Source organism: Rhinatrema bivittatum, chromosome 19, assembly GCF_901001135.1.
Source record: "Rhinatrema bivittatum chromosome 19, aRhiBiv1.1, whole genome shotgun sequence".
Classification (NCBI taxonomy): Eukaryota; Metazoa; Chordata; class Amphibia; order Gymnophiona; family Rhinatrematidae; genus Rhinatrema; species Rhinatrema bivittatum.
In genome coordinates this window covers 41202081-41229448 of record NC_042633.1, presented here as the reverse complement: position 1 = coordinate 41229448, position 27368 = coordinate 41202081, and the positions used below count along the sequence as shown (strand labels likewise).

The 27368-nt window shown below is 55.7% G+C and overlaps 1 protein-coding gene across 1 annotated transcript in view; it reads left to right on the top strand.

Annotated features, from left to right (window-relative positions):
* LOC115080951 (potassium channel subfamily T member 2-like) overlaps positions 1–27368 on the top strand; it is a 94981-nt gene that overhangs the window by 60574 nt on the left and 7039 nt on the right. Inside the window, exons 16-25 of the mRNA XM_029585426.1 lie at positions 96–245; positions 2151–2386; positions 3089–3314; positions 7294–7399; positions 7755–7927; positions 8389–8460; positions 9768–9902; positions 10120–10231; positions 10532–10633; positions 26283–26366. Of these exons, the coding sequence (XP_029441286.1) occupies positions 96–245; positions 2151–2386; positions 3089–3314; positions 7294–7399; positions 7755–7927; positions 8389–8460; positions 9768–9902; positions 10120–10231; positions 10532–10633; positions 26283–26366 (1396 nt within the window). The remainder of the gene's footprint in view (positions 1–95; positions 246–2150; positions 2387–3088; positions 3315–7293; positions 7400–7754; positions 7928–8388; positions 8461–9767; positions 9903–10119; positions 10232–10531; positions 10634–26282; positions 26367–27368) is intronic.

Below are 27368 nucleotides of genomic sequence, written 5' to 3'. Positions count from 1 at the left end.
AGCTTGCGTGGAGCCTCGAGAGATGTCTCTTGTGGGCACAGGAAGGGTTGGTCCTGCAGCGGATGCTGACTTCTACTTTTCTCCCCCCCCCGTAGGGATGGGACGTCCTCCCCCGAGGAATGGCAGCGATCCTACAGCCGCTGCTCGGCCAACGAGGTCTACCACATCAGGCTGGGCGACAGCAAGTTCTTTGGGGACTACGAGGGGAAGAGCTTCACCTACGCCTCCTTCCACGCCCACAAAAAGTAAGGCAGCGGCGGGCAGTGATCTGCAGAGGGGAGGGGGTAAGAGGTGGAAGGCTCCGGGGGGGGGGGGTGGTGTCTCTTTCCTCGGGGATTAATGCTCCATCCCAGGGGTCTCGGACACCCCCCTCAACCTCCCCCCCCCCCAACCTCAGGGCGATCCATCTCAGGGGTCTCAGGACACATCCCCCCACCACCCCTAACCTCAGGGCGATCCATCTCAGGGGTCTCAGACACCCCCCACCACCCCTAACCTCAGGGCGATCCATGTCAGGGGTCTCAGACACCCCCCACCCCCCCTAACCTCAGGGCGATCCATCTCAGGGGTCTCAGACACCCCCCACCCCCCTAATCTCAAGGCGATCCATCTCAGGGGTCTCAGACACCCCCCACCCCCCTAACCTCAGGGCGATCCATCTCAGGGGTCTCGGACCCCCCCTAACCTCAGGGCAATCCATCTCAGGGGTCTCGGCCCCCACCCCCACCCCTAACCTCAGGGTGATCCATCTCAGGGGTCTCGGACCCCCCTAACCTCAGGGCAATCCATCTCAGGGGTCTCAGACACCCCCCACCCACCCCCCCTAACCTCAGGGTGCTCCATCTCAGGGGTCTCGGACATCCCCCACCCCCCCTAACCTCAGGGCGATCCATCTCAGGGGTCTCTGACACCCCCCACCCACCCCCCCTAACCTCAGGGCGGTCCATCTCAGGGGTCTCGGACACCCCCCTACCCTCACTAACCTCAGGGCGATCCATCTCAGGGGTCTCGGCTCCCACCCCCACCCCTAACCTCAGGGCGATCCATCTCAGGGGTCTCGGACACCCCCCTACCCTCACTAACCTCAGGGCGATCCATCTCAGGGGTCTCACACACCTCCCACCCACCCCCCCTAACCTCAGGGTGCTCCATCTCAGGGGTCTCGGACATCCCCCACCCCCCCTAACCTCAGGGCGATCCATCTCAGGGGTCTCAGACACCCCCCACCCACCCCCCCTAACCTCAGGGTGCTCCATCTCAGGGGTCTCGGACATCCCCCACCCCCCCTAACCTCAGGGCGATCCATCTCAGGGGTCTCGGACACCCCCCACCCCCCCTAACCTCAGGGTGCTCCATCTCAGGGGTCTCGGACACCCCCTACCCTCACTAACCTCAGGGCGATCCATCTCAGGGGTCTCGGCTCCCACCCCCACCCCTAACCTCAGGGCGATCCATCTCAGGGGTCTCAGGACACATCCCCCCACCCCCCTAACCTCAGGGCGATCCATCTCAGGGGTCTCAGACACCCCCCTACCCTCACTAACCTCAGGGCGATCCATCTCAGGGGTCTCAGGACACATCCCCCCACCCCCCTAACCTCAGGGCGATCCATCTCAGGGGTCTCGGACACATCCCCCCACCCCCCCTAACCTCAGGGCGATCCATCTCAGGGGTCTCGGACACCCTCCCCCCTCACTAACCTCAGGACGATCCATTTCAGGGGTCTCGGACACCCCCCACCACCCCGAACCTCAGGGCGATCCATCTCAGGGGTCTCGGACACATCCCCCCACCCCCCTAACCTCAGGGTGATCCATCTCAGGGGTCTCGGACACCCCCCTCAACCTCCCCCCCCCCCAACCTCAGGGCGATCCATCTCAGGGGTCTCAGGACACATCCCCCCACCTCCCTAACCTCAGGGCGATCCATCTCAGGGGTCTCGGCTCCCACCCCCACCCCTAACCTCAGGGCGATCCATCTCAGGGGTCTCACACACCCCCCACCCACCCCCCCTAACCTCAGGGTGATCCATCGCAGGGGTCTCGGACCCCCCCTAACCTCAGGGCAATCCATCTTGGGGGGGGGGGGTCCTGTGCGCCTTCCTGCCCTCACTGACCCCCAGTGCCTGCCGCTCCGTCCTCCTCCCGCAGGTACGGGGTGTGCCTGATCGGGGTCTGCCAGGAGAGCAAGAGCAGCATCCTGCTGAACCCCGGGCCCTGCCACATCATGGCCGCCTCGGACACCTGCTTCTACATCAACGTCTCCAAGGAGGAGAACTCTGCCTTCGTCTTCAAGCAGCAGGAGCAGTGCCAGCGCCGCAGCCTCTCCAAGACCGTCTACCACGGGCTGACGCGGCTGCCTGTGCACAGCATCATCGCCAGCATGGGTGAGGAGGGGGCGCCGGGGGTCTCGTCTGCCTCGTCCGGCAGAATAATTCCTGTCTGTTAATATTTTATTCCTATCCTACCTTTTTTTTTTTTCTTGTTGGCATTTCAAAGCGTTTTACGTTCAGGTACCGCCCGGCAAATTCTCACGGCGCCACCTTTCAGCCTCATTCTTCTCCATGCGGACGGCGATGCATTGTTTTGGGTGGTTTGGTTTTTTTAAATAAATAATCTGGTTAGGCGCAGGCAGGCACATTTTTTTATCTGGTAGGGAGTCGTCCGTCAAAAGTCTGCGGCTACTTCTTAGCCGGAGTTTTTTTTAAAGTGGACTTAAGCGCACTTTGAAAATCCGCGGAGGCGCGCTGGAGCTGGCGCCGATCTCCCCTCCCGGAGCGCCATGCGCGATCCACTGACCCCCTGATCCCCTGACCCCTGACCCCCCCCCCGTCTTCCGAGCCGCGCCAGTCACCGGCGCAAGGTGAGTGAGGGAGGGGTCTCTCCACGGCTGGCGTGCGCACCGTCCTTCTCCGCACGGTTCTCGCGTCGCCCGGTCCCCGAACGCCCGCTGCGGCTGCCGGAGCCGCCGGCGCGCCGGGCCAGCCGGGAAGGGGGAGGAAGCCGAGTACGGGTTTCTGCTGGCCAGTGGTCTCAAAAAAGTCTCCCCTGTGGTTTGTTTTCTTCCTTTCCCTTCATGGCTGCGGCAGGCACGGTGGCCATGGACTTGCAGGACTCCGGCAGCAGCCCCGACAGCGTGGAGGACGCGGCGCTGAGCCTCCCAGCCGAGTCCGCTGCGGAGCAGTGCCGCAGCATCGCCCCCGTCCTGGAGGTGGTGGACGCCATCCCTGGCAACACCTTTGACCTCCTCAGTGACCAGTCGGAGGACGAGACCAATGACCAGTCGGAGGACGAGGAGCTATGTGTGTCATCTGAGTAAGAGCCTTAGAGAACACGAGGGGGCGGGAAGGCTGCATCTAACCACAATGCACTTGGTATTTTCAGCCCCTGCGCTCTCTGCATTTCTCAGGAGTCTCCTCTGGTATTTCCAGCCCATGCGCTCTCTGCGTTTCTCAGGTGTCTCCTCTGGTATTTCCAGCCCCCGTGCTCTCTGCATTTCTCAGGAGCCTCCTCTGGTATTTCCAGCCCCCACACTCTCTGCGTTTCTCAGGAGTCTCCTCTGGTATTTTCAGCCCCTGCGCTCTCTGCGTTTCTCAGGAGTCTCCTCTGGTATTTCCAGCCCCCGCGCTCTCTGCGTTTCTCAGGAGTCTCCTCTGGTATTTCCAGCCCCCGCGCTCTCTGCATTTCTCAGGAGTCTCCTCTGGTATTTCCAGCCCCTGCGCTCTCTGCATTTCTCAGGAGTTTCCCCTGGTATTTTCAGCCCCTGCTCTCTCTGCATTTCTCAGGAGTCTCCTCTGGTATTTTCAGCCCCTGCGCTCTCTGCATTTCTCAGGAGTCTCCTCTGGTATTTCCAGCCCCTGCGCTCTCTGCATTTCTCAGGAGTCTCCTCTGGTATTTCCAGCCCCTGCCCTCTCTGCATGTCTCAGGAGTCTCCTCTGGTGTTTCCAGCCCCTGCGCTCTCTGCGTTTCTCAGGAGTCTCCTCTGGTGTTTCCAGCCCCTGCGCTCTCTGCATTTCTCAGGAGTCTCCTCTGGTATTTTCAGCCCCTGCGCTCTCTGCATTTCTCAGGAGTCTTCTCTGGTATTTCCAGCCCCTGCGCTCTCTGCATTTCTCAGGAGTCTCCTCTGGTATTTCCAGCCCCTGCGCTCTCTGCATTTCTCAGGAGTCTCCTCTGGTATTTCCAGCCCCTGCGCTCTCTGCATTTCTCAGGAGTTTCCCCTGGTATTTTCAGCCCCTGCGCTCTCTGCATTTCTCAGGAGTCTCCTCTGGTGTTTCCAGCCCCTGTGCTCTCTGCATTTCTCAGGAGTTTCCCCTGGTATTTTCAGCCCCTGCTCTCTCTGCATTTCTCAGGAGTCTCCTCTGGTATTTCCAGCCCCTTCGCTCTCTGCATTTCTCAGGAGTCTCCTCTGGTGTTTCCAGCCCCTGCGCTCTCTGCATTTCTCAGGAGTCTCCTCTGGTGTTTCCAGCCCCTGCGCTCTCTGCATTTCTCAGGCGTCTCCTCTGGTGTTTCCAGCCCCTGCGCTCTCTGCATTTCTCAGGAGTCTCCTCTGGTGTTTCCAGCCCCTGCGCTCTCTGCATTTCTCAGGCGTCTCCTCTGGTGTTTCCAGCCCCTGCGCTCTCTGCATTTCTCAGGAGTCTCCTCTGGTGTTTCCAGCCCCTGCGCTCTCTGCATTTCTCAGGAGTCTCCTCTGGTGTTTCCAGCCCCTGCGCTCTCTGCATTTCTCAGGAGTCTCCTCTGGTGTTTCCAGCCCCTGCGCTCTCTGCATTTCTCAGGCGTCTCCTCTGGTGTTTCCAGCCCCTGCGCTCTCTGCGTTTCTCAGGAGTCTCCTCTGGTGTTTCCAGCCCCTGCGCTCTCTGCATTTCTCAGGCGTCTCCTCTGGTGTTTCCAGCCCCTGCGCTCTCTGCATTTCTCAGGAGTCTCCTCTGATATTTCCAGCCCCTGTGCTCTCTGCATTTCTCAGGAGTCTCCCCTGGTGTTTCCAGCCCCTGCGCTCTCTGCATTTCTCAGGCGTCTCCTCTGGTGTTTCCAGCCCCTGCGCTCTCTGCATTTCTCAGGAGTCTCCTCTGGTATTTCCAGCCCCTGTGCTCTCTGCATTTCTCAGGAGTCTCCCCTGGTATTTCCAGCCCCTGCGCTCTCTGCATTTCTCAGGAGTCTCCTCTGGTATTTCCAGCCCCTGTGCTCTCTGCGTTTCTCAGGAGTCTCCTCTGGTGTTTCCAGCCCCTGCGCTCTCTGCATGTCTCAGGCGTCTCCTCTGGTGTTTCCAGATGCCGGTTCTCTGTTAGCAGAATGATGCAAATGGGGCTGAGCCGTGCCAGGTGACAGGGGGGGCCAGCCAAGGGCCATCTTCTGGGGAGGGTTAGACCTGGTTATGGGCCAAGCTGTGTGCTTAGTGCAAACTGAGAGACAACGTAAAGGAGTTTGTTCCTAACCTTTCCAGCCCTGCCTTCCCCCACCCCCCAGCCCAGGAGCCTACGTCCTGTACCCCTGCCAACCGGAAGGACAGATCTCATTCACGACGTGTCTTACGGTGGCAAATTGCTTAATTATGACTGCAGGCTGAGATCAGAGCCAAACAGGACTCCCAGAGGAGGAAGTAACCCAAGGTCAGACGCCGCCCAAGGGCCGCGGGGGCCCCGTGTGACGGCCATCGTTCCGGGCGTGGCCGAGGAAGGGACCTTCTGGCTCCCTTCCCTTCAGCCCGGGCCGCCGCTCCCGTTCCAGGGCCAGGAGAAGCGCAAACAAGAGCCCTGGCAATCTTTTGTTTGCCATCTCGCACCTGCCGGATGGCGAGTCCTGCCCCGGCCGCCACGCCCCCCCCCCCCCCCCCCGCCCTGGCTGCCATCTCGCGTCCTGCCTGGGAGCCACGGGCCTGGGGGGGGGGAGGGGCTGGGAGAGAGGCCTCTGATGCAGGGGGGTCCCGGGCGGCCCCTCATCCACCGGCCAGGAGTTCCCTGGCGCGGGCACTGGGCGAGGTGCAACGTTCGTTCTAGCAAAGCGCCAGTTAGGAAAAAAAGGACAGAAATGCACCAGCCAGCGATTCGGAGTTATTCGAAACGAATGAATCCTTTTTACTGGTGAAAACTCCAGCACGGACCATCCGAGAAATGGACGGACGCTTGGTGACCCCCGTAGGGAGCACTTTGGCAGGGGGAGGGGGGTGAGGGGGAGGGTTTGTCGAGTTTTTATTACAAATCACTTTGATGCAGAGTCGAAATGTGAGTTTTGTGCGGGGGGGAGGATTCTGTTACCCCCTTCAGCACATCTAGGTCAGGGATTAGGTTTACCCAAGTGCCAACCTCAGAACAAGGCAAGAGATTAAAAAAAATCCTTCTGCCATCTTTTCCCTTCGGTGATATCACAATCCAGGGTCTGTGACCTCACAGCTCTCCTCTGTAATCCTCACCCCTCTTCTGATTCCCCCCTGTGATGTCACAATCCAGGGTCTGTGACATCACAGCTCTCCTCTGTAATCCTCACCCCCTTCTGATTTCCCCCCTGTGATGTCACAAAGCAGGGTCTGTGACATCACAGCTCTCTTCACCCTTTCTGATTCCCCCCTGTGATGTCACAATCCAGGGTCTGTGACCTCACAGCTCTCCTCTGTAATCCTCACCCCCTTCTGATTTCCCCCCTGTGATGTCACAATGCAGGGTCTGTGACCTCAGAGCTCTCCTCTATAATCCCTTTCCCATGATGTCAGGAACCGGGGTCTGTGACAATATAATTAATTAGAACAGCACTCTCTGTACTCAGGCACTGTAAGAGTAATCCATGAGCAGCAGGACAGGCTGGCATCACAGGAACATAAGAACCTGCCATGCTGGGTCAGACCAAGGGTCCATCAAGCCCAGCATCCTGTGTCCAACAGTGGCCAAACCAGGCCATAAGAACCTGGCAAGTACCCAAACACCTAGAAGATCCCATGCTACTGATGCAATTAATAGCAGTGGCTATTCCCTAAGTAATCTTGATTAATAGCAGTTAATGGACTTCTCCTCCAAGAACCTTTTTGAACCCAGATCCTGGTGCGCATCCTGCCCCACTGCACTCAGTATTAATCATTTACACAGCCAGGAAGAGTCTGGAAGGCTCCGGTTTCCACGCTGAGCAGCTCTCGTGTGCTAGCACAGGAGATATTGATGGAGGAGACGTTTGTATTCGCTTTCTCGTTGCCCTCCCCAGCCTGCCCTGGATGTCCCGCGTTCACGCGAGCCGGGCACCCTCTCTCCGTGGGGACGGGGGGGGGGACGGGACCGGCTTGTTTTAATCCCCCGCTCTCTGCTCCTTTTCTCAGCTGGGTCAAAGGGTACCCCACCAACACCCCCTACATCGGGAGCTCCCCCACGCTCTGCCACCTGGTGCAGGAGAAGATCCCCTTCTGCTGCCTGCGCCTGGACAAGGTAAAAGCCCCTTTGCCGTCGCCCCCTGCCCTAGCACCGGGGTCTGCTGGCTGATCAGGGGAGGGAGGGAGGGGGGGCAGCAGAACCCCTGCCGCAGCGCCCTACGGTGCCCCTCGACGGAACCTCGGCACCGGCGGGCGCCCCCCGATACCGTCCCCGGGAGCCGAGGTCAAGGGGGGGGGTGCAGGACCTCGCGCCTCGTTCTCCCGATCCGCTGGCGCTCATCAGGAGGACTCCGGAGGCGCGTGGGTTAGCCCTGAGCTGCTGGTGGTGGTGGTGGTGGTGGGGGGGGGGGGGGTCGGGGGCGGTCACCGCATTCCCCTCAGCGCCTTCTCCCAACCTTCTCCTCTTGCAGGGCTGCCACCACTCCCCCTTCGAGGACGCCCGGGCGTACCGCTTCAAGAACAAACTGATCATCGTGTCGGCGGAGAGGGCGGGCAACGGCCTGTACAACTTCGTCGTCCCGCTGCGGGCGTACTACCGACCCAAGAAGGAGCTGAACCCCATCATCCTCCTCCTGGAGAACACGTACGAGCGAGAGACGGGCAGGGACCCCTCGCCCCCCTGGCCGGCCCACGTGTTGGGTGGCCCGGCACCCGGAGGGGGGGTCAGGGGGCTGCGGGGGGTGGGGGTGGTACCTGCCGCCGACGGCGTGTGCAGGGCTGCGCTGGATGTGCGCGCCGGCGGCGGGGTGGCACCGCCATGTCACGCAGCTGGAGCGTGGGGATGTAACGCCGCCCACGTGCGCCCGGCTGTGTACGTTAGTCCTGATCGCGCCGTTCCCCGCCTGGGAGCCTGGGGGGGGGGGGGTGGTGGTGGTGGAGGGGAGGGTGTGCGTGCTCAGCCTGCAGTTTACCCCGCATCCTAGGTCCATCTTGGCCCGTGCTGGGCGCTCGGGCAGCTCGGCGATCGGCTTCGTCCCTCTACGCCTTGCGCCAGGCACTCGCCGTGGCTCGCTTCCCCCCTTAATGCTTCTACGTCTCTTCCAGGCCGGACACCCACTTCCTGGAAGCCATCAGCTGGTTCCCGCTGGTCTATTACATGGTGGGCTCCATTGACAAGTGAGTGGCTGCATCCAGCTGCCCCTGGGACCCCCCCCCCCCCGGCTCTAGGACGAGCAAGCGTTGAGTGGCTACAGACTGGGGCGATGTGCTGACTCAGTGACAGAGCCGGGGATTAGAGCAGAGGCACAAGGAGAAAAAATGACTCATCCCAAGGTCAAACAATGACACAACCAGGGATTAGACTTTGGACACGAGATAAATTGACTCATCATGAGATTGCACAGGTGACAGAGCCGGGGATTAGAGCTGAGGCACAGGGGGATAAAGTGACTCCTCCTGAGGTCACACACAGAGAGTCAGTGACAGAGCCGGGGATTAGAGCTGAGGCACAGGGGGATAAAGTGATTCACCCTGAGGTCACACACAGAGAGTCAGTGACAGAGCCGGGGATTAGAGCTGAGGCACAGGGGGATAAAGTGACTTCCCCTGAGGTCACACACAGAGAGTCAGTGACAGAGCTGGGGATTAGAGCTGAGGCACAGGGGGATAAAGTGACTCCCCCTGAGGTCACACACAGAGAGTCAGTGACAGAGCCGGGGATTAGAGCTGAGACACAGGGGGATAAAGTGACTCCCCCTGAGGTCACACACAGAGAGTCAGTGACAGAGCCGGGGATTAGAGCTGAGGCACAGGGGGATAAAGTGACTCCCCCTGAGGTCACACACAGAGAGTCAGTGACAGAGCCTGGGATTAGAGCTGAGGCACAGGGGGATAAAGTGACTCCCCCTGAGGTCACACACAGAGAGTCAGTGACAGAGCCAGGGATTAGAGCTGAGGCACAGGGGGATAAAGTGACTCACCCTGAGGTCACACACAGAGAGTCAGTGACAGAGCCGGGGATTAGAGCTGAGGCACAGGGGATAAAGTGACTCCCCCTGAGGTCACACACAGAGAGTCAGTGACAGAGCCGGGGATTAGAGCTGAGGCACAGGGGGATAAAGTGACTCGCCCTGAGGTCACACACAGAGAGTCAGTGACAGAGCTGGGGATTAGAGCTGAGGCACAGGGGGATAAAGTGACTCACCCTGAGGTCACACACAGAGAGTCAGTGACAGAGCCGGGGATTAGAGCTGAGACACATGAGGATAAAGTGACTCACCCTGAGGTCACTTGGACAGAGGTTCAGGTGACAGAGCCGGGGATTGGACCTCGATCACGGGATGAGGTGCCAGTTTCCAGATCTTTGCTGGATCTTCCCTCTTAACCAGGAGCTCCTCTTACAACGGGGAAAACTCTCCCTCCCTGCCTTAGTGGGTTCCAGGTTTTGACTCCTTGCTTCTCTCTCCCCCCACCCCGTCTTGCAGCCTGGATGATCTCCTCTGCTGCGGAGTCTCTTTCGCCGCTAACATGGTGGTCGTGGATAAGGAGAGCTCCATGATCGCAGAGGAGGATTACATGGCGGACGCCAAAACCATCGTCAACGTGCAGACTCTCTTCAGGTAGGGGGCAATCGTCACCAGGACCCGGGGGAGAGAGGGGGGGGGGTAAAGGTGTGCCGGCAGGCGGCGAGCTCTGACCGCGCCGGTCCCCCCCCCCCCCCGGGCCTCCTCCCGCTCCATCCCCTGCCGCTGTCCGCGGCACTGACCCTCGCTCGGAGCGCCGTGGCCCGGGGCGAGGGATCGCTGTAACCCAAGAATCTCTTCTCCTCTACCGCAGGCTCTTCCCGGGGCTGAACATCATCACGGAGCTGACGCACCCGGCCAATATGCGCTTCATGCAGTTCAAGGCCAAGGACCGATTCTCGCTGGCCCTCTCCAAGCTGGAAAAGGTCAGGGTGGGAGGCACCAGCCCTCGGGGGAGGGGGGGGGGAGCCCTTTACCGTGCCGGCACCCAGTTGGGCGTGTCGGAGGGTAGAGAGGGGATGGTCAGTGGCTCCCCTGACAAGGTCCTCGGGAGGAGGAGAAAAGTCGTGCGTGATGGCCTCCTGACGAGAGCCGCACGGGGGAGTCGAGAATTGGTGCACGATGCGCCCCCATCACCCCTGATGAGAGCAGGATAGGAAAGGGTGGGGGAGGGGTGGTGGCTGAGGTGGGCGGGGCCTGACGCTTCTGCTTTGTGCCGTTCACAGAAGGAACGGGAGAAGGACGCCAACCTGCTCTTCATGTTCCGGCCGCCCTTCGCCGCGGGCAGAGTGTTCAGCGTCAGCATGCTGGACACCCTACTGTACCAGGTACGTGGCCCCCCACCCCGGAAGCAAACGGGTGCGCCGCGTCCACCCCACGCATCTGGGGCTCCACCTCCCGGGCTGCAGTTCCCTGCGCTCGGCGTCCAACGCAAATGCCAGACCCAACGCCTTCCGACTTTCAGTTGGGCTTTTCTTGAGAGCCGGGCAGGTTCGCTTTATCGTGAAGCGTAGTAGAACGTCCTTGGTGGAATTATTATAGGGATAGCAGTAAGCTTCAAGGCACCTGGTCCAAGCAGTCTGTAGGTTGCCATGCTGGGTCAGACCAAGGGTCCATCAAGCCCAGCATCCTGTTTCCAACAGAGGCCAATCCAGGCCATAAGAACCTGGCAATTACCCAAACACCAAGAAGATCCCATGCTACTGATGCAATTAATAGCAGTGGCTATTCCCTAAGTAAACTTGATTAATAGCAGGTAATGGACTTCTCCTCCCAGAACTTATCCAAACCTTTTTTAAACCCAGCTACACTAACTGCACTAACCACATCCTCTGGCAACAAATTCCAGAGCTTTATTGTGCGTTGAGTGAGAGAGAACTTTCTCCGATTAGTCTTAAACGTGCCCCTTGCTAACTTGTCTGATGATCCCCGTGCTCCTGCAGTGCCGGGGAAGATAACTCCATTCTTTGTTTTAGTCTGGAAGGATCATGCGCCATCTTTGCTTTGGCAGAGGAGAAGTGCACCGCGTGCCCTCAGGCAGATGGGATCCCCTTGTTGGCCGGGGAATCCCCGAAACACAGGGAGACATTTTTAAAGGCTCGGCAAGGTTAAACCTCGCGGAGCCAGGAGCGCGGCAGTCAGGGACTTGTGAAATCCCGCTGCCACTTTCTTCTGCTCGCAGTTGGCTTAGACCCGGTATTTCCTGCTTTCCCTGATCTGGAACGTAGGGGAGGGAAGAGGACGGCGGTTTGGGTCTGAATTATCCTTCCTCGGCGGGAATTCTTGGATTTTTGAAAGAAGAGGGGTTTGGGTTTTTTTTCACTTTGTAAGAAACGGACGCCAGATAGATCCTTTGTTAATTTCTCCGTCTACTTCCTGGATTGGTTGGTTGGGGGCAGGGGGCTGGCATTCTGGCTTCCTTCTGCCACCCTCCGCGCGTGCGCGATCTGAATTTCTCGCACGGGATCCCTTTTCTCTGACGCGGACAGACGTGAGCCGTGTTGGACACGGTGCCGTACGCAGCCCCCGATATATCCGAACCCTTCTTCCTCGCACCAGTCTTCGAGCCACGTGTGGATGCTCTCTATTTTGGCTCAGCCTCTCCTCTCCCGCTTTCCATGAATGTGAGAGCCTCTTCCACGTGCCCAGGCCGCTTCCCCGGAGTCTGGAAGCGCCTCTGTACCCCGTGCATGCTGTTTCTTGCAAGGTCGAACATCTGTTCCTTGAGTCCTCCTTACAATCCTCTTCAGTTGCACTGGCTGCCTGGCTGCTTTGCATTTCTAACCCGCTGAGGACCCCGGAAGGCATTTAATTACTGCCTTCCCAATCAAACCGAGGTTTGTTCCTCTCGTGACAGGGGCGCTCCCGGCACAAGGAGCTTCCTGTTATGAATTTCGGTTGTGCTGTGGGGTTCCTGTGGGCACCAGATGCCCCTTCAGTTCCCGTTTGCTGGAACATCTTCATTTTTTTGGTTTACCTGTATCATCTGAGAGCGCGGGGGGGTTTCGGTGTCGCGGGTCTTGTCCTGGCTGAGCCCGCTGTAAACCACTCATTCCTGGGTTTCTGAATCTTCTGTGATAGTGAGAGGAATTTAGTGCAGGAGAACTCTTGATTTACCTTCCAGGTGACCTGGTGCCTCAGAAGGTGAAGACCCGGACAAGGCACAGCTTGTTTTTCTTTTGTTTTGGGTTGGGTTTTTTTTTTTTAAAGTCTAATCTAGACGCGTTATCATGGACCCTACGGGGTGCATCAGCCGGCGAGCAAGAGGGCGCATGGAAGTTGGTTGCTACTACGTCGGTGGCCGCTGCTTCGACCCCGCTGTGGTTTATCAGCTTGGGCGACGAGTCTGCAAGAGGTGGAGAAAGTCCCGCGCCCTTGGATTCTCTCCCGGGTCTGGGCAGTGCGGTGCTCAGGGGGCGCGAACCCCGTGGCAGGCCTGGGTCATAAAAGCCTAAAACCTTACGTCTGCCTCCGAGCAGCTCCCGGCAGGGTTTGGTCTTATCCAATAAGCATTTCTCTGCTTATTTAGAAGCAGGGGCGTAAGCAAGCTCCTTTAAAATGGTGCCCTGGAGTTTTTATTTCACTCTGAGAAGCCCCCGGACCGGGGGGGGACGGGGGACGACTACTCCGTGCCACGGGCGGAGAAGGCAATGAACTCTCTCTCCTGGATGTGAACTGAGATTGAGCAAACGTGGCCTTGGGCGATTAGATCATCTTCTCTTCCGTGTCTAAGGGCGCGGCGACACTTTTTTTTTATCTCGGCCTTGGTGAAACTTGCAGGGACGCGGGCTGCCGAGCAATGCGATTTAAAAGGCGGCGTCCTTCCCATCTTGAATGTTTTATTTATTTGTTTTATTTTTTTCTATACCGACATTCTTGTAGAGATACAAATCGTAAATGATTAACGTAGAAGCACACGCGGAACATGCGGCAATGCCGCCGGACCGCCGGTTCATCACCCAGGGTTGCGCCCTGAGATTTGTCACCGTGGGGGGGGGGGGGGGGGCACTGCATTATTTCCCGTGGTGCGCGCTTATCGATCGCTCCCGAGTTGTGGGCACTGGGTTTACCTGCGGGGGTATTAAAAAAACAACAACCCAAAAACCCCATATATGTAGATTGCGGCATTTAACGCGCCGAGCATCGCACCCGTGTCACACGGGGGGGGGGCTCCTCCATCCGCTCTGCGGTGCCGGGACACGCGGCGGGGACGGGCGCGGTCGGAGCGTGTAGACGCCATCCGCGCGCCGCCTTGCCAGCCTGGAGAGTTGTTTTTTTTTTAATTTATTTGCTGTTAACTTCTCGGGTTCGGGAGGCGCTGGCGAGGAACGCGGCGCATGCTTTTTCACGGGGGGGGGGGGGGGGGCTGCCCGCAGCGCCGATCCCAGTGCTGCGTTTTGAGCGTTCCTGTGGTCGCTGTTACGTTTCGCGGAAGGAGCGCCGGGGGGCCGAGTGCTTGTGGCCCTTTGCGCCGGCGGTGACATTCGTGCCTTTGCACTTAAAACGATGGTGATGCAAGGTCCTTTACGGGTTGTTCTGTTTTTTGGGGGGTTTTTTTCTCTCCTGAGCCGTGACCTTGTTTTTGTCTTTCTCATGAGTTCAGAGCACACTGGAATCTTTATGCATCGCTGTACGTTTACAGAAAAGTGGAGGTCCCTTCCCCGTAGAGCTTACAATGTAATCAAGACAGACGTACGGGGCTAAAAGAGATTTTGGGAATTTCATTTGTGAAGCAGACGGGTTAAAATTCAGCGAGGCTGTAGGTGGGACGATCGGGGATTTAAGATTTGAAAGGCGGGTTCTGAGACCCCAAGCTCTCGAAAGCTGGTCCAGTAGGCGTTTCGCTCTCGTCAACCTTTTTACACCCGCGCGTTCGCGTGAACTGAACTCGGTGGCCGAGCCGCGTCGCTCGTCGTCCACGCCTGCTGGGTGTGTTGTGGGGTTTTTTTTGGGGTTTTTTTTTTTGCGGTCTCATAATCGCCCTTCTCCGGGACCTCTGCTCTCTCTCTCCTGTTAGCACCAGGGGTGCTGATGACCCTCGTGACCCTAGAGCTCCGTTGAAGCTGGCTTTGCTCAGACGGTGTGACCTTCCCCCCCCCCCCCCCTCTGCTGCCGCCTCCTTGCCTCGCTCCACCGGTTTAACGACAGCAGGAAAATTCCAGGCGAGCTGCGGGGGGGCCTCTGCGGCAGGCGGAAACCACGGCGCTGGTCCTGGATAGAGATTTCTCCTGCTTGGCCCTGATGGTGAGGCCGCGTCGGAGCGGAGAGAGGGCGAGCGAGAACCAGCCCCGGCTGGCCCAGCACCTGTACCAGCCTGAACGTCCACAGAGAGGGTCGCCTGGGTTCTCGAGCCCAGGTTTCGGCGCGATCCGTCCGCGTGGGGAATCCGTTGCGTGGGGGGTTCCCATCAGGAACTCATCTAAGCGTCCGCCCTCCCCCCCCCCCCCCGTGCACTCCAAAGCTTTCTCTGAGTCCTGCCCTGCTGAGGGGTTGTTTTTTTCTTTTTCTCTCCACCCTGCCTGTAGTTTTCCAGGATATTGTGCCAAACTGCACCCCTGCACTTAACTCGCTCCACCCTTGCTGTTTATCTGTACTCGGGCGCCCGCAGTAAGCCCGTCGGCCTGGCTGAGCCTCCACAGTCCCCGGGACGTTGGAACGAGGTGCAACTGATGCACGGCACGCGTTTTGTTCCCCTACAAACCACGCTGTTCGCTCTCACAGTGTTATAAGCATGTGACTGGAGAGAGTACAGGGACTTTTCTGAAACAAATCTGCCAGTTTTGATCTGGTTAAACCCATCTGAGCAGAGAGGTTGGCGGTGCATATCGGTTTCAATCAATTTTATTTTCCCCCTGATTGTCCACCAGACTGGTCCAGACAGATGGTTTTTTCTCCCCCTGCCAGTAGATGGAGACAGAGAGCAGAAGCTTCACTCGGTAAATAAGCTACTACGCCGCCACAGTCTCCCAGCATTCAGGGTCTCCAACAGATGGCAGGGGCGTCTGACCTGCGGTCGCACATTTTGGTGCTGAAATTTCTCCCGGGTGTGTCGGGCCCCTGATTTTGGGGGCTATCCTCCTGGAAGAGTAGGGCTGAGTCTTGGACCCTGATTTAGAGGAGGGGGGGGGGGTGTCTGAATGACAGTGGGGCTGACTCCTTCTTTTCCTTTCCTCTCCCCTCCCCTTCTGAGATGAACCGGGACCTCCCTGGGCTGAAGGAGATCGCAGGGCTGCTCCACGGTGCAGTCACAGGAAGCTTCCATGTTCCTAGATGTAAGAAGGGGCTCTTTTGAGATACTTGAAGGTCACGAATTCCTTTCGTAGGTCGGATCCATCTGTTTGACTTGAGTGATCCTTGGTTGTGTGTGTGTGGGGGGTCTCAGTTGCCACGAAGCAAGCGGAAACCCAGCTGGTTGCCAGGGGTTGGGGCACGTGCGCCGGTGCAGGCGGGCCTGGGCAGTGCTTGGCAGGACCCTCCCGAGTGGCCACAGGGTTAACCCTGAGTGGGCGTTTAGGGGGTGGTGGTGCTGAGAGGCGTTTTGCGACTCGAAGCCGTGATGAAAGCCATCAGGACCTGGAGTCCTCCCCGGTGTTGAGTGATCGAATTGCCTCGGCTACTTCTGGTTCAGTGACGGGTGCTCCAAGGGCCCCCCCCCCCCCGCTCCTTCCGTTACCCCAAGCAATCCAGAAACAGCGATATCTCCGTTTCCGTCGCCTCACGCGAGGGTGTGTGGAAGCACTGGAAATGGCTAATATAATCTCTGCGGGGAGACGTTTCACGTTGCCGGTTCTGTCTCTGACCTCGGCTGGTTATAGTGATCCGGGCAAGCGGTGAGCCGACCGTCAGCCCGCGTTCCTAACATTTTTTTGTCAGCCTGCACTTTTTTCTAAACTTTCTCGGTTAGTTAGTCCCTTTGATAGGGGCTTCACCATCGCTCTGCCACTGCGGCGCTGTACAGTCCCATGCGAGAGACGGTCCTGGCTTCCTGGAGCTTGCTGTCTAGTCTAGACGAACGCGCATGAGAAGCAAAGGCCTGTGGGAAGCGCGCGGGTTTAACCCTCCTTATGTTCGCTCTCCGGCTCTTTCCTCCCTTCCATCAGCTGTTTCCTGTTTCAGCATTTTGCATTTTTATTTTTTTTTATAACGTATCTTGTTTATCTTATTGCTTTGCTAAGGAAATCGATGCTCTGATTGCTGCACTGAACTTATAGCTATTCGTTATTTTTTTTTTTTACTAGCTTTACCGCACTGAGTCGGCGGAACTGCACCTTCACGTTTACCTATGAGGAGGGATTTTTGGGGACAAGTGCAAATTGTTGGTCTTGATTTTCCGCTTTCCGCGTCCTTAAGGGAGAGACAAACCTTTGGAACATCATCCACAATACTTCTTACACTCGTTATTTCATGATTGTCACTGGGAAACTTTACTACAAAGACTGCCAGCTCCCCCCACTTGTGCTTGAGATGTTGCTGCTTTTTATACAATATTCATACCCCCTGATGCTTTCTGTAACTGGGGCATCTTTAGATAAAGACGTATGAAACAAAATATATATTATTTTGCCTCTTAACAACTGCTTCCGCTGTCTCCCACCTGACTCTGCCGGACGATGTTCCGCTAACTTGCCTGAAGCTCCTGTAACCACTTTACCAAAGTCCTTATCCTTAAGACATCCCAGTGAATAAGTAAATAAAATAAGTAAGGTGGGAGAAAAAAAAATAATTTAAGTAGCGAAGTCCCCAGAGATCCTTCATTCCTTCAGACTTGTGCAACTCCAGACCATTCCGGCAGGGTGACGATCAGAGATGATACGATTCGTTTCATATATCCCAGTCATTCAGCTTAGTCATCGGCACCGCAGTATGCAAGGGAAAGACAAAAAAAGAAAGAAAACATCTATTCTACCCTATGCCCTGTGCCATGTAATTAGGGTTCCACTCATTCCATTCATCTTTCATCTTAACTGCCTTACGGATTTCATGGAGGGATGAGCTGTCAGTTTAAGGAATTAGTTCTGTCTGACCCAGCATTTAAGCGTGCATTCCGCTCTCCACCTATAATTATCGAACTTGTGCCCTGCTCAATCAGTGCAGAAAACAAGAATCCCTCGTAAAACTCGTTGCGATTCACCTCGCCAAGGTGATGCCTTCCCAGTTCAACCCTAAGGAGCTTAACAGGACCTGCTTTATCTCCAGAGGGGAGGGATCTGTGAATTAAAATACTTGCACCACCGAGTTTAAAGGAGGCCAAGGTGCTTTCTCTAATTTGTCTTATTCTTTCTGGGTTGGAGGTATTTCCTGGAGAATTTGGAAATTGGGCAGGCAGCGTGCGCGTGTCCCTGCTTGAAGAATCCTATCTTGCATGCGTATCTGGAATCGCCAGGACGCCCAGACCTACCTCCCAAAATCTGCAGACAGCAGAGAAGTTGGATGTCAGCTGTGCAAGTGCCCTAGCAGGCATCAAAGTGCACAGATAGGTTTGGTAATGAGTGTGCATGTACCACTTACAAAATAGCAACCTGTGCCTGTCCTTCTGACCCCTGCTCCAGGAGATCCCTAAACTACCCCCTTCCCCCCATTGATGTTTATGCAGGATACTGTAAATGCTAGGGTTGGGCAGGCCAATACGTTTCCTGTCGCTTCGTCTGGGGGCTTAGGTTTTTCCCAATTTTTTTAGTTTTCACAAACGACGTACACTGGTCACGATAGCGTGCACTAAAAACGAAAGAAGGAAAAACACGAAATTTCGTGTTTTCTTTTTCCTATTGTTTCATTTTGAAAACACCGCAGAGAATGTCATTTCAAACGAACGCGCGTCCCTAATAAGAGCACGCGTACCCTTGAGGCATGTAAATGAGCGTACACGTGTGCCACTTGCTAATTTTCTGGTGGATTTTAAAAGCCCTACGTGCGCCGAGGCCGGGGGAGATGTGCGCGTGACTCGGGCCGGCAGGCGCCGCGCAAGTATGCGTGTGCTATGGATGGCGTGCAGGTAATACAGTTTACAAAATGAGGCTACGCAGCGGGGTTTTAAGGCTCGGTGCTAGTAGGGTAAAAGGTGAGGCAAGTTAGCTAGGGGGGTTTAGGAAGTCCTCTCCTTTACCAGGGTGAACTGGGAACAAACTGGGGAAACAGGTAATTGCGTCGGGGCGCGTAGCTACTAAAATCCCCCCACACCCACACTTACGCGATTGAGGCGGCATTTGCACGCACGTGCACACCTTAATATGAAGCCGTGCACACACGTTCGCGTGTACAGCCAATTTTATAAGGTGCACATATGCGTGCGCGCAGGTATCCACGTGCATGAGCCGGCGATTGCACGCACGGGTCTTACAATTCACCTCTTTATGCATGCAAACCCCCCCAAATAAATCTTTGAAAATCACCTCCTCGTTCTCTTGACTGGTGATGAAATGACTATTTTATTCGTGGAACGTATCCGTAACTTGTGATTAGCCATCTTGCCTCCACCCATGTCTGTTAAGAACATAAGAAGATGCCCTGCTGGGTCAGGTCAAGCGTCCATCAAGCCCAGCATCCTGTTTCCAACGGAGGCCAAACCAGGCCACAAGAACCTGGCAATTACCCAAACACTAAGAAGTGTTGCTCATGAGTGAACTTGACGTGTCTTTTCCTGATCAAGTTCTTGTTCCAGAAACCCCAAATAGACGCGGAAATAAATCCCAGCTGCCTCGCCTTAATACTTTCAAACCATTTCTGAGCTCAGAATAGCAAGTTCTAAGCAATCCATCCCACCCCCAACTCCTGTGGTCTCAAAAGTCCAATAAGGACTGTAAACCCACTGTCCTGTATCAGGAGACCCCTGGTCTGAAGACCTCCTCCCAACAGGACCACCTTTGCCAGATGCAAGCAAGAAGCTTTCAGTGGTTCGGGCCATGTACACGAAAAATAAAATAACGAGTACAGCGTCGCCAACACGGCTAGCTGAGGTCGCAAAACAAACTGTGAAGCGAGTCGCCGGCACAGCACGACCGAAGTTACCCCTTCCTCTCAGGGCCGGGTCCACGTCCCTGCTGCGTTGTCTGGCCGCCCGTGCTTCGGCACAGAGCACGTTGGAGCAGGATGCTTCCGTGTTAATCTGCAGCCCGCAGGCACCCAGATGAAAACGAATGGGGCGAAGAAAGAAAATGATCAATTCCCGGGCTACCTCATGCGAGAAGTCCCGCCTGTATCCCAAATCCTTGGTGCCCAGTCCCTTGCCAGTCATTCTGCTGCTTGGCTTTCCTATCACGTGGGAAGCCGTAGAGTGATTCTTTATGTAATCTGCCTGCCTCTTCCAGTGGCTCAAACACCGTTGGCTTTTCGCTGTTCAGTGGCTTCAGCTGTGCTGGGTGCAACATTGCATGGGAAAAGCCCTTTGTCCATCAGCCATTGCATGGCCTTGATCTACCTTTTGATGTTTCCTTCTTGATCTAGGCAGGTTCAGTGCTCCTTGCGGCCAAGCCACCAGCATTGTGTGCCGTTTGTTGCCAAAATTATGCAGTTGGGTGACGATCGGTCGTGGGGGTTCCCATTTGCCCTGGGGGTTCAGTGTGCCCAATCAATTTTCAATCTCTTACCCTTCACCTCCATTCCAAGCGCCTCCATCAGCCATCTTCATAGAAATACCCTGAATGTGCCTGCCATTGGCTCCATATCTTTTAGAGGGGATTTTTTTTTTTTTTTTGCGATTGGGTGTGTTCACCTTCTGCTCTCTCACAGTGACCTTCTCAGATTCTGTCTTCTCTCTTTTCATCACGGCAGATGCTGTAAAGTTTCATTTTGAGGTGGCCTTTCCTGGTGCGGGGCATTGATCTGCCCTGTTTTTTACGTATTATGCTCCTTTCGTTCCCGTTCTCATTATGCCCGTGAAGTCTGTGTCGTTTCAGATATGGGAGGTCTTCAGCCTGTCAGGGTTGGGTTCTAGGGTTTATTTGTCCTCGGATTATCCTGGGCACAATCCCACGTGCAGAATTCTACCACCGGTTACGTTCTGATACTATTTTTTTTTTTTTGTCGGGGGTTATACCAGGATAGATACATTTATTTTATTTAATTCACCATGGGTTGTTCGTGTTTCCCCATACGCCCTGTTCTAGTTCACTCCACCTGCTGGGTCATGTGGAGGGTGGTTCACCCTTCTTGTCTGCTATCTGTAGTGCTTTCACCTATTTTTAGAAGTGGGTGGAGGGGGAGGAAATCTCAGGCTTTCAAACTGCATCTGTTCCGGCTCCCAAGCAGGGACTTTGCCCCTGAGCTGATCTGGCTGAACCCAGTAGGAGATCCTTGTCTGCTCTGGTCTGGCCCCTCTCCCCTCGCGTATACAGTTCTAGCTTGGGTTTCCTTGACATTGTTTAGTTTTGCTCTTATATAGCGCTACAAGGCGGTTTCCCAGCCCAGGGCACACCTGCCCCCATCGAGCAGGCGCTGTGCACGTGGAGAGGACAGGGCAAGGTTACAGGGACGCACCGAAAGCCCCACCAGTTTCTTCTTCTCTGAATGATAAAATAAAAGAGATGGGCGCACGATCGTGTCGCTACGGGTCAGCTCCCTCTCTATATTCACGCGCAGAAGGGAGAAAGCAGGAGCGCGGTGCAGGCAGCCGGAGCTGGGAAGACGTGGCGAGCGTGTTTGCACCTGTTCTTCTCAGGAAGGAGCTCCTACCACGTTAAACAGCCGTGGCTGGTGACTCTCTTGCTGATGTGAGCTGCTGGCCGGGCGGCGATGGCCTGATCAGGTCTGAAGGGGCCAACTGCTCTGCAGAGACACAGGATAGACACAGACTGAAGCTTGCAGACAAAAAAAACACAACATACAGGAGTCTTTAAGTTGAAAGAGTGAGGCCCTGATAGCAAAGAACTAATCAAGGTGGGTTACAGAAGGATTAATTAAGCAAAGCTGCAGAGAATGAGCCCCCGGGAGCATAAGAAAACAGAAGGACCCGCCTGCAGGAGAAAACGCAGGTTCAAGCGATGAAAGCAGCCTTAGAAGCGAGTTTTTAGGCCGGGTCTGGATCACGACGCCCATGCGCTCAGGTGGTGGAAAAGCGCGGAGTCCCGGACACGGGGATGGGGGAGAGGTGACGAGGCTCTGCGGAGGGAATGTATTCACAGGGGAGGAAGAGGAGCTGGAAGGGGATGCAGAAGGGGGGTCAGGGGTAGATATACGGTAGGTCACGCAGCTGGATTTCGGACAGGCTCTTCGATGGGGCGAGACGGTTCAGGAGCCAGGCTGCAGCAGTCTAAGCGGGAGGCGATGAGTGGTTTAGGGCTCGGGAGGAAGGGAAGGATGGATTTTGGAGAGATTGTAAAGAACAACAGATTTTAGGGGGCTCATGGGGAGAGAGAGAAGTCACAGAGGACCCCAGAGTCGTGGGCCACGGAGTCCGGGAGGATAGTTGTGTCACCCGCAGTGATTACAAAAAAGAGGACAGAAGCATTTTAGGGTGAGGGGAATAAGGAGTAGAGTTTGGGAGATCCAGGCAGCAGTGCTGAGATCTGTGATTGGGGTCACTCCATGAAGTTAGCGTGGGGCACATTTAAGACTAATCGGAGAAAATTCTTTTTCACTCAACGCACAATAAAGCTCTGGAATTTGTTGCCAGAGGATGTGGTTAGTGCAGTTAGTGTAGCTGGGTTTAAAAAAGGTTTGGATAAGTTCTTGGAGGAGAAGTCCATTAATGGCTATTAATCAATTTTACTTAGGGAATAGCCACTGCCATTAATTGCATCAGTAGCATGGGATCTTCTTAGTGTTTGGGTACTTGCCAGGTTCTTGTGGCCTGGTTTGGCCTCTGTTGGAAACAGGATGCTGGGCTTGATGGACCCTCAGTCTGACCCAGTATGGCCTGTTCTTATGTTCTTGGAGAGGGTCCTGGAAGAGAGAGGTAGACTTGGCCCTCAGTAGCTTAAAGACAGCACTGAAAGCCAAGGGAAAGGTTGTGCAGAGGTCCCTGGACACAACCCAGAGGCACCAGAACCCATGACGGGATGGAGGGGGTGGGGGAAGAGAAATCCGCCGGGGGATTGCACCGGGAGAAGGGAAGGAGAGAGCCCAGCTGGAACCCGGCGTCGGCGTCCGAGCGAGGTCAGGGTGCCGGGCGAGCACACGGGGGGAGGGAAGGTCAAGCCTGTGGGAAAAAAACAGCAGACAGGTCAGGGTGGATGAGGACTTACGCGCCTTGCGCGTGGCCACGGGGGGGGGGGGGAGGGCCACACGAGTCCTCCGTGGGACGCAGAATATGGAATCCGGCTCGGAGCAGGTCGAAAACATTTCGAGGCGCAAAAAAAAAAAAGAGAAACCTCAAGCCGATGGGACCGGACGGAGTTTGGACGCAGAGGGGTAGGAGGGCGAGAGGGGGCTCCCGTGAGGGCTTCGCAGCAGGGGGTGGTGACGCACGGGAGAAAGGCAGAGCCCGCGCCCTCTTGCTGATAGGTTTTGGTTTGCTCGTTGGGTGTGCACCCACGAAATCTCTGCTACCGGCCTCTCCCCTGCGTGCAGATTTGCTGTTTATCTGTTTCCGCTGCCTGCGCTAGATTGGCAGAACCGGATGGCTCTCCTCTGTCCGCCGGGGGGGGGGGGGGGGGGGGTGTTTCGGATCTGATTGGCTCGTGCGCCTGTATCCTCTGCCGATAAGCAGGTTGCAGATACGAATGCAATCGAGGTGGAAAAAAATAAATGTCTGCAGGCGGACGCAGATAAGGCCTGGTGAGTTTAAAAAAAGCGACCGGCGCTGGACGAACGAGGGTAGAGATGTAGGGGGCCGTCCCGGAGGCCCGGTGGAAGGAGGATAGCGCGGCGAGACCCCGAGACGCCGGGGTACAGAGCAGTGCAATGCGGATTTTACAGAAGGTCATCAGCGGGGCGCCCCGGGGATCGGTGCCGGGACCTGCGCCGTATTCGTAAATCAGCCGGAAAAGGGGGAACGGCGAGAGAGAGGCGAGAGCGGATCTGCAGGCGACGCCAAACCATTCCGAGTTGCTGAAACAGCAGCGGCTGGCGAGGCACTGCGGAGGGACCTCTGTGAGGCTGGGACGCTGCGGGGGAGAGGCAGCCGAACGGCTGAAGAAGTTTAATGTGGAAAAGCGCAGAGCGACGCGGGGAGGGAGAAAACTGATCCCAGCTACGGGTTCACGACGCCGGGCTGTGTCCTGGGGAGATGCCACCCAGGAAAGGACCCTCTCAGCCCTTGTGGAGAAAACACCGAAATCCTTGGCTTACCAGGCGGGCGGCGGTCAAAAAAAAAAAGCAAACGCAATCGGGCCGATACAGTACAGTGCGCTCCGACAGCACGCACTGTTAACCCTGTCGTCGGACGCGCGTTTTCCCTTACCCCTTGTTCAGTAAGGGGCGGAAAACGTGCGTCCAACCCCCCGAACCTAATAGCGCCCACAACACGCAAATGCATGTGGATGGCCCTATTAGGTATTCCCGCGCGATTCAGTAAGTAAAATTTGCAGCCAAACCACACATTTTACTTTTAGAAATTAGCGCCAACCCGAAGGTCGGTGTTAATTTCTGCCGGCGCTGGGGAAGTGCACAGAAAAGCAGTAAAAACTGCTTTTCTGTGCACCCTCCGACTTAATATCATCAGGGCGATATTAAGTCGGAGGTCCCGAAGGGTAAAAAAAAAATAAATTTGAAGTCGGCCTGCGGCTGTCGGGTCGAAAACCGGACGCTCAATTTTTCCGGCGTCCGGTTTCCGAGCCCGTGGCTGTCAGCGGGCTCGAGAATCAACGCCGGCAAAATTGAGCGTCGGCTGTCAAACCCGCTGACACTTCTTCTGTTCTTATGCACAGGATGAGGGGCTCGATGGGTCCTGGGTGTGACCCGGCACGGCACTTCTTATGTTCTTATGTACGGGATGAGGGGCTCGATGGGTCCTGAGTGTGACCCGGCACTTCTTATGTTCTTATGTACAGGATGAGGGGCTCGATGGGTCCTGGGTGTGACCCGGCACTTCTTATGTTCTTATGTACGGGATGAGGGGCTCGATGGGTCCTGGGTGTGACCCGGCACGGCACTTCTTATGTTCTTATGTACGGGATGAGGGGCTCGATGGGTCCTGGGTGTGACCCGGCACTTCTTATGTTCTTATGTATAGGATGAGGGGCTCGATGGGTCCTGGGTGTGACCCGGCACTTCTTATGTTCTTATGCACGGGATGAGGGGCTCGATGGGTCCTGGGTGTGACCCGGCACTTCTTATGTTCTTATGCACGGGATGAGGGGCTCGATGGGTCCTGGGTGTGACCCGGCACTTCTTATGTTCTTATGTACGGGATGAGGGGCTCGATGGGTCCTGGGTGTGACCCGGCACGGCACTTCTTATGTTCTTATGTACGGGATGAGGGGCTCGATGGGTCCTGGGTGTGACCCGGCACTTCTTATGTTCTTATGTATAGGATGAGGGGCTCGATGGGTCCTGGGTGTGACCCGGCACTTCTTATGTTCTTATGCACGGGATGAGGGGCTCGATGGGTCCTGGGTGTGACCCGGCACTTCTTATGTTCTTATGCACGGGATGAGGGGCTCGATGGGTCCTGGGTGTGACCCGGCACTTCTTATGTTCTTATGTACGGGATGAGGGGCTCGATGGGTCCTGGGTGTGACCCGGCACTTCTTATGTTCTTATGTACGGGATGAGGGGCTCGATGGGTCCCGGGTGTGACCCAGAAGAAGACAGATCGTTAAAAAAAAGATTATTTATCACAGTACGTAGGCCCAACTCTGGCCAAGTTTCGCTCTTATCCTTAGAGCTGCCTCGGGAGCTACTACCGTATAAGCAAGAAAACATATATAAAACATTAAAAAAATATATATATACAAGATGGAAGACATAGGTTAATTGCAGTCAATTTCAAGAATACACAAACAAAATATTCACACAAAAAAGTTAATATGAAACCGGACACCAATTATCATTGCAATGTGGTGGCTATAAAATCTTACATTAAGGCGAGTAAGAATGTCTTGGTTTTGCGGTACCCGTGTGAAGCCTTTTAGGTGGAGCTTGCTGTAGAGCAGTCTTCATCAGGAACAGGGATTTGTCTGCTGATACGTGGCTGAAAGTGGAAACGTAACACCAATGCTATGATACAAACAATAAGAGCATCTGATACGGTATCTGTTTGCTTTGAAAAAATGTTTCTCTTACTGTTGGACAGGCTTTGATGTGCAGGTAAAAGTGTATCCAGCATAGTCTGTGTTTACAGAAACGTTGAGGGGTTTTCTTTTTAAACGAAACCAGTCCAGAAGTGTTCAGTGTCTCTTCCTGGTTGTGCTCGTAAATCTTGGCCTGATATAGTTTTTGTTTTTGTTTTTTTTAATGAATTCCATTATAAGTTTAAGTTTTCCAGCTCCGGCGTGCACGGCTGTTTAGTCTGGGTTTCCTTTGGCTTGAATCGGAGCCTTTGGCTTTTGGACGTCTGTTTTGTTTTGGGACGAACGTAGTTGGGTCTGAAGTGAAGGCTGCGCCTTGAACGAGTTTTCAAGAAGAGACGAGGGTGATGTGCATTCACCCGGTAATAATAATCCTTCAGCAGCGGGGTCGATGCAGTGAAGTGCAGATGTTTCAAGGCGGCATTAATGATCATTTCCCTTCCACTCTTTAAATACGCCTTGGATGGGACTGGCGCCGAGTACTGAAAATTCGCGGGGCGATTGGCTTCGTTTCCCGGGCACACCTTGACTATTGGTAATCATTTTCTATTTCTATTAAAGGATATGAGGGGAGAGATTATCTTAAAGACGTCCTACTGCTTTCCAGAAGGTTGAGTTTTACGAACAGGAGCACAACCCGAAGGACACGTGGAAGGCTTTTGGAACTAGTTTGATTCAGTTTGATGTGAATTAAAACTTTTATCCTAAAAATGAAGGGGGTGGGAGAGCGGCACGGAGAGGAGGAGGGAGGGGGTGGGCAGCCTCTCCCCGGCCCTGTGAATGAGATCTGACATTGCGTTTTGCTTCTCCGCAGTCCTTCGTGAAGGATTATATGATTTCTATATCTCGCCTCCTGCTCGGCCTGGATTCCATGCCCGGGTCTGGGTTCCTGTGCGCTGTAAGTAAGAGACTCCCTCCCCCCATTCACACCTTAGCCTCTCGGTATCAAATCCCCCTCCTCACCCTTCCCTTTCCTGCTGCTTCCCCCTCTGTCATCCGGGGTGGCAGGTTCTGTCTATCTGTGGGTGAGAGAGGGAAGCTTGCACTGCCGCTGCCTGTGCTGTACTTGTCCTGTGCTGGGGCAGTGTCTGTGTGTGTGTCTGTGTGTGAGAGAGGGAAGCTTGCACTGCCGCTGCCTGTGCCGTCCCTGTCCTGTGCTGGGGCAGTGTGTGTGTCTGTGTGTGAGAGAGGGAAGCTTGCACTGCCGCTGCCTGTGCTGTACTTGTCCTGTGCTGGGGCTATGTGTGTGTGTGAAGGTTGCACTGCCGCTGCCTGTGCCGTCCCTGTCCTGTGCTGGGGCAGTGTGTGTGTCTGTGGGTGAGAGAGGGAAGCTTGCACTGCCGCTGCCTGTCCTGTGCTGGGGCAGTGTGTGTGTGTGTGTGTGTGTGTGTGTGTGAGGGAGAGAGAGAAGCTTACAGTGCCACTGCCTGTTCCATACCTGTCCTGTGCTGGGCTGAGTCTATGTGTGGAGCTTGCAGTGCTGCTGCCTGTGCTGTCCCTGTCCTGTGCTGGGGCAGTGTGTGTGTGTGTGTGTGTCAGTGAGAGAGAGAAGCTTACAGTGCCACTGCCTGTTCCATACCTGTCCTGTGCTGGGCTGAGTCTATGTGTGGAGCTTGCACTGCCACTGCCTGTGCTGGGGCAGTGTCTGTGTGTGTGTGTGAGAGAGAGAGAGAGAGAGAGAAGCTTGCACTGCCACTGCCTGTGCTGTCCCTGTCCTGTGCTGGGGCAGTGTGTGTGTGTGTGTGTGTGTGTGTGTGTGTGTGTGTGTGTGTGTGAGGGAGAGAGAGAAGCTTACAGTGCCACTGCCTGTTCCATACCTGTCCTGTGCTGGGCTGAGTCTATGTGTGGAGCTTGCAGTGCTGCTGCCTGTGCTGTCCCTGTCCTGTGCTGGGGCAGTGTG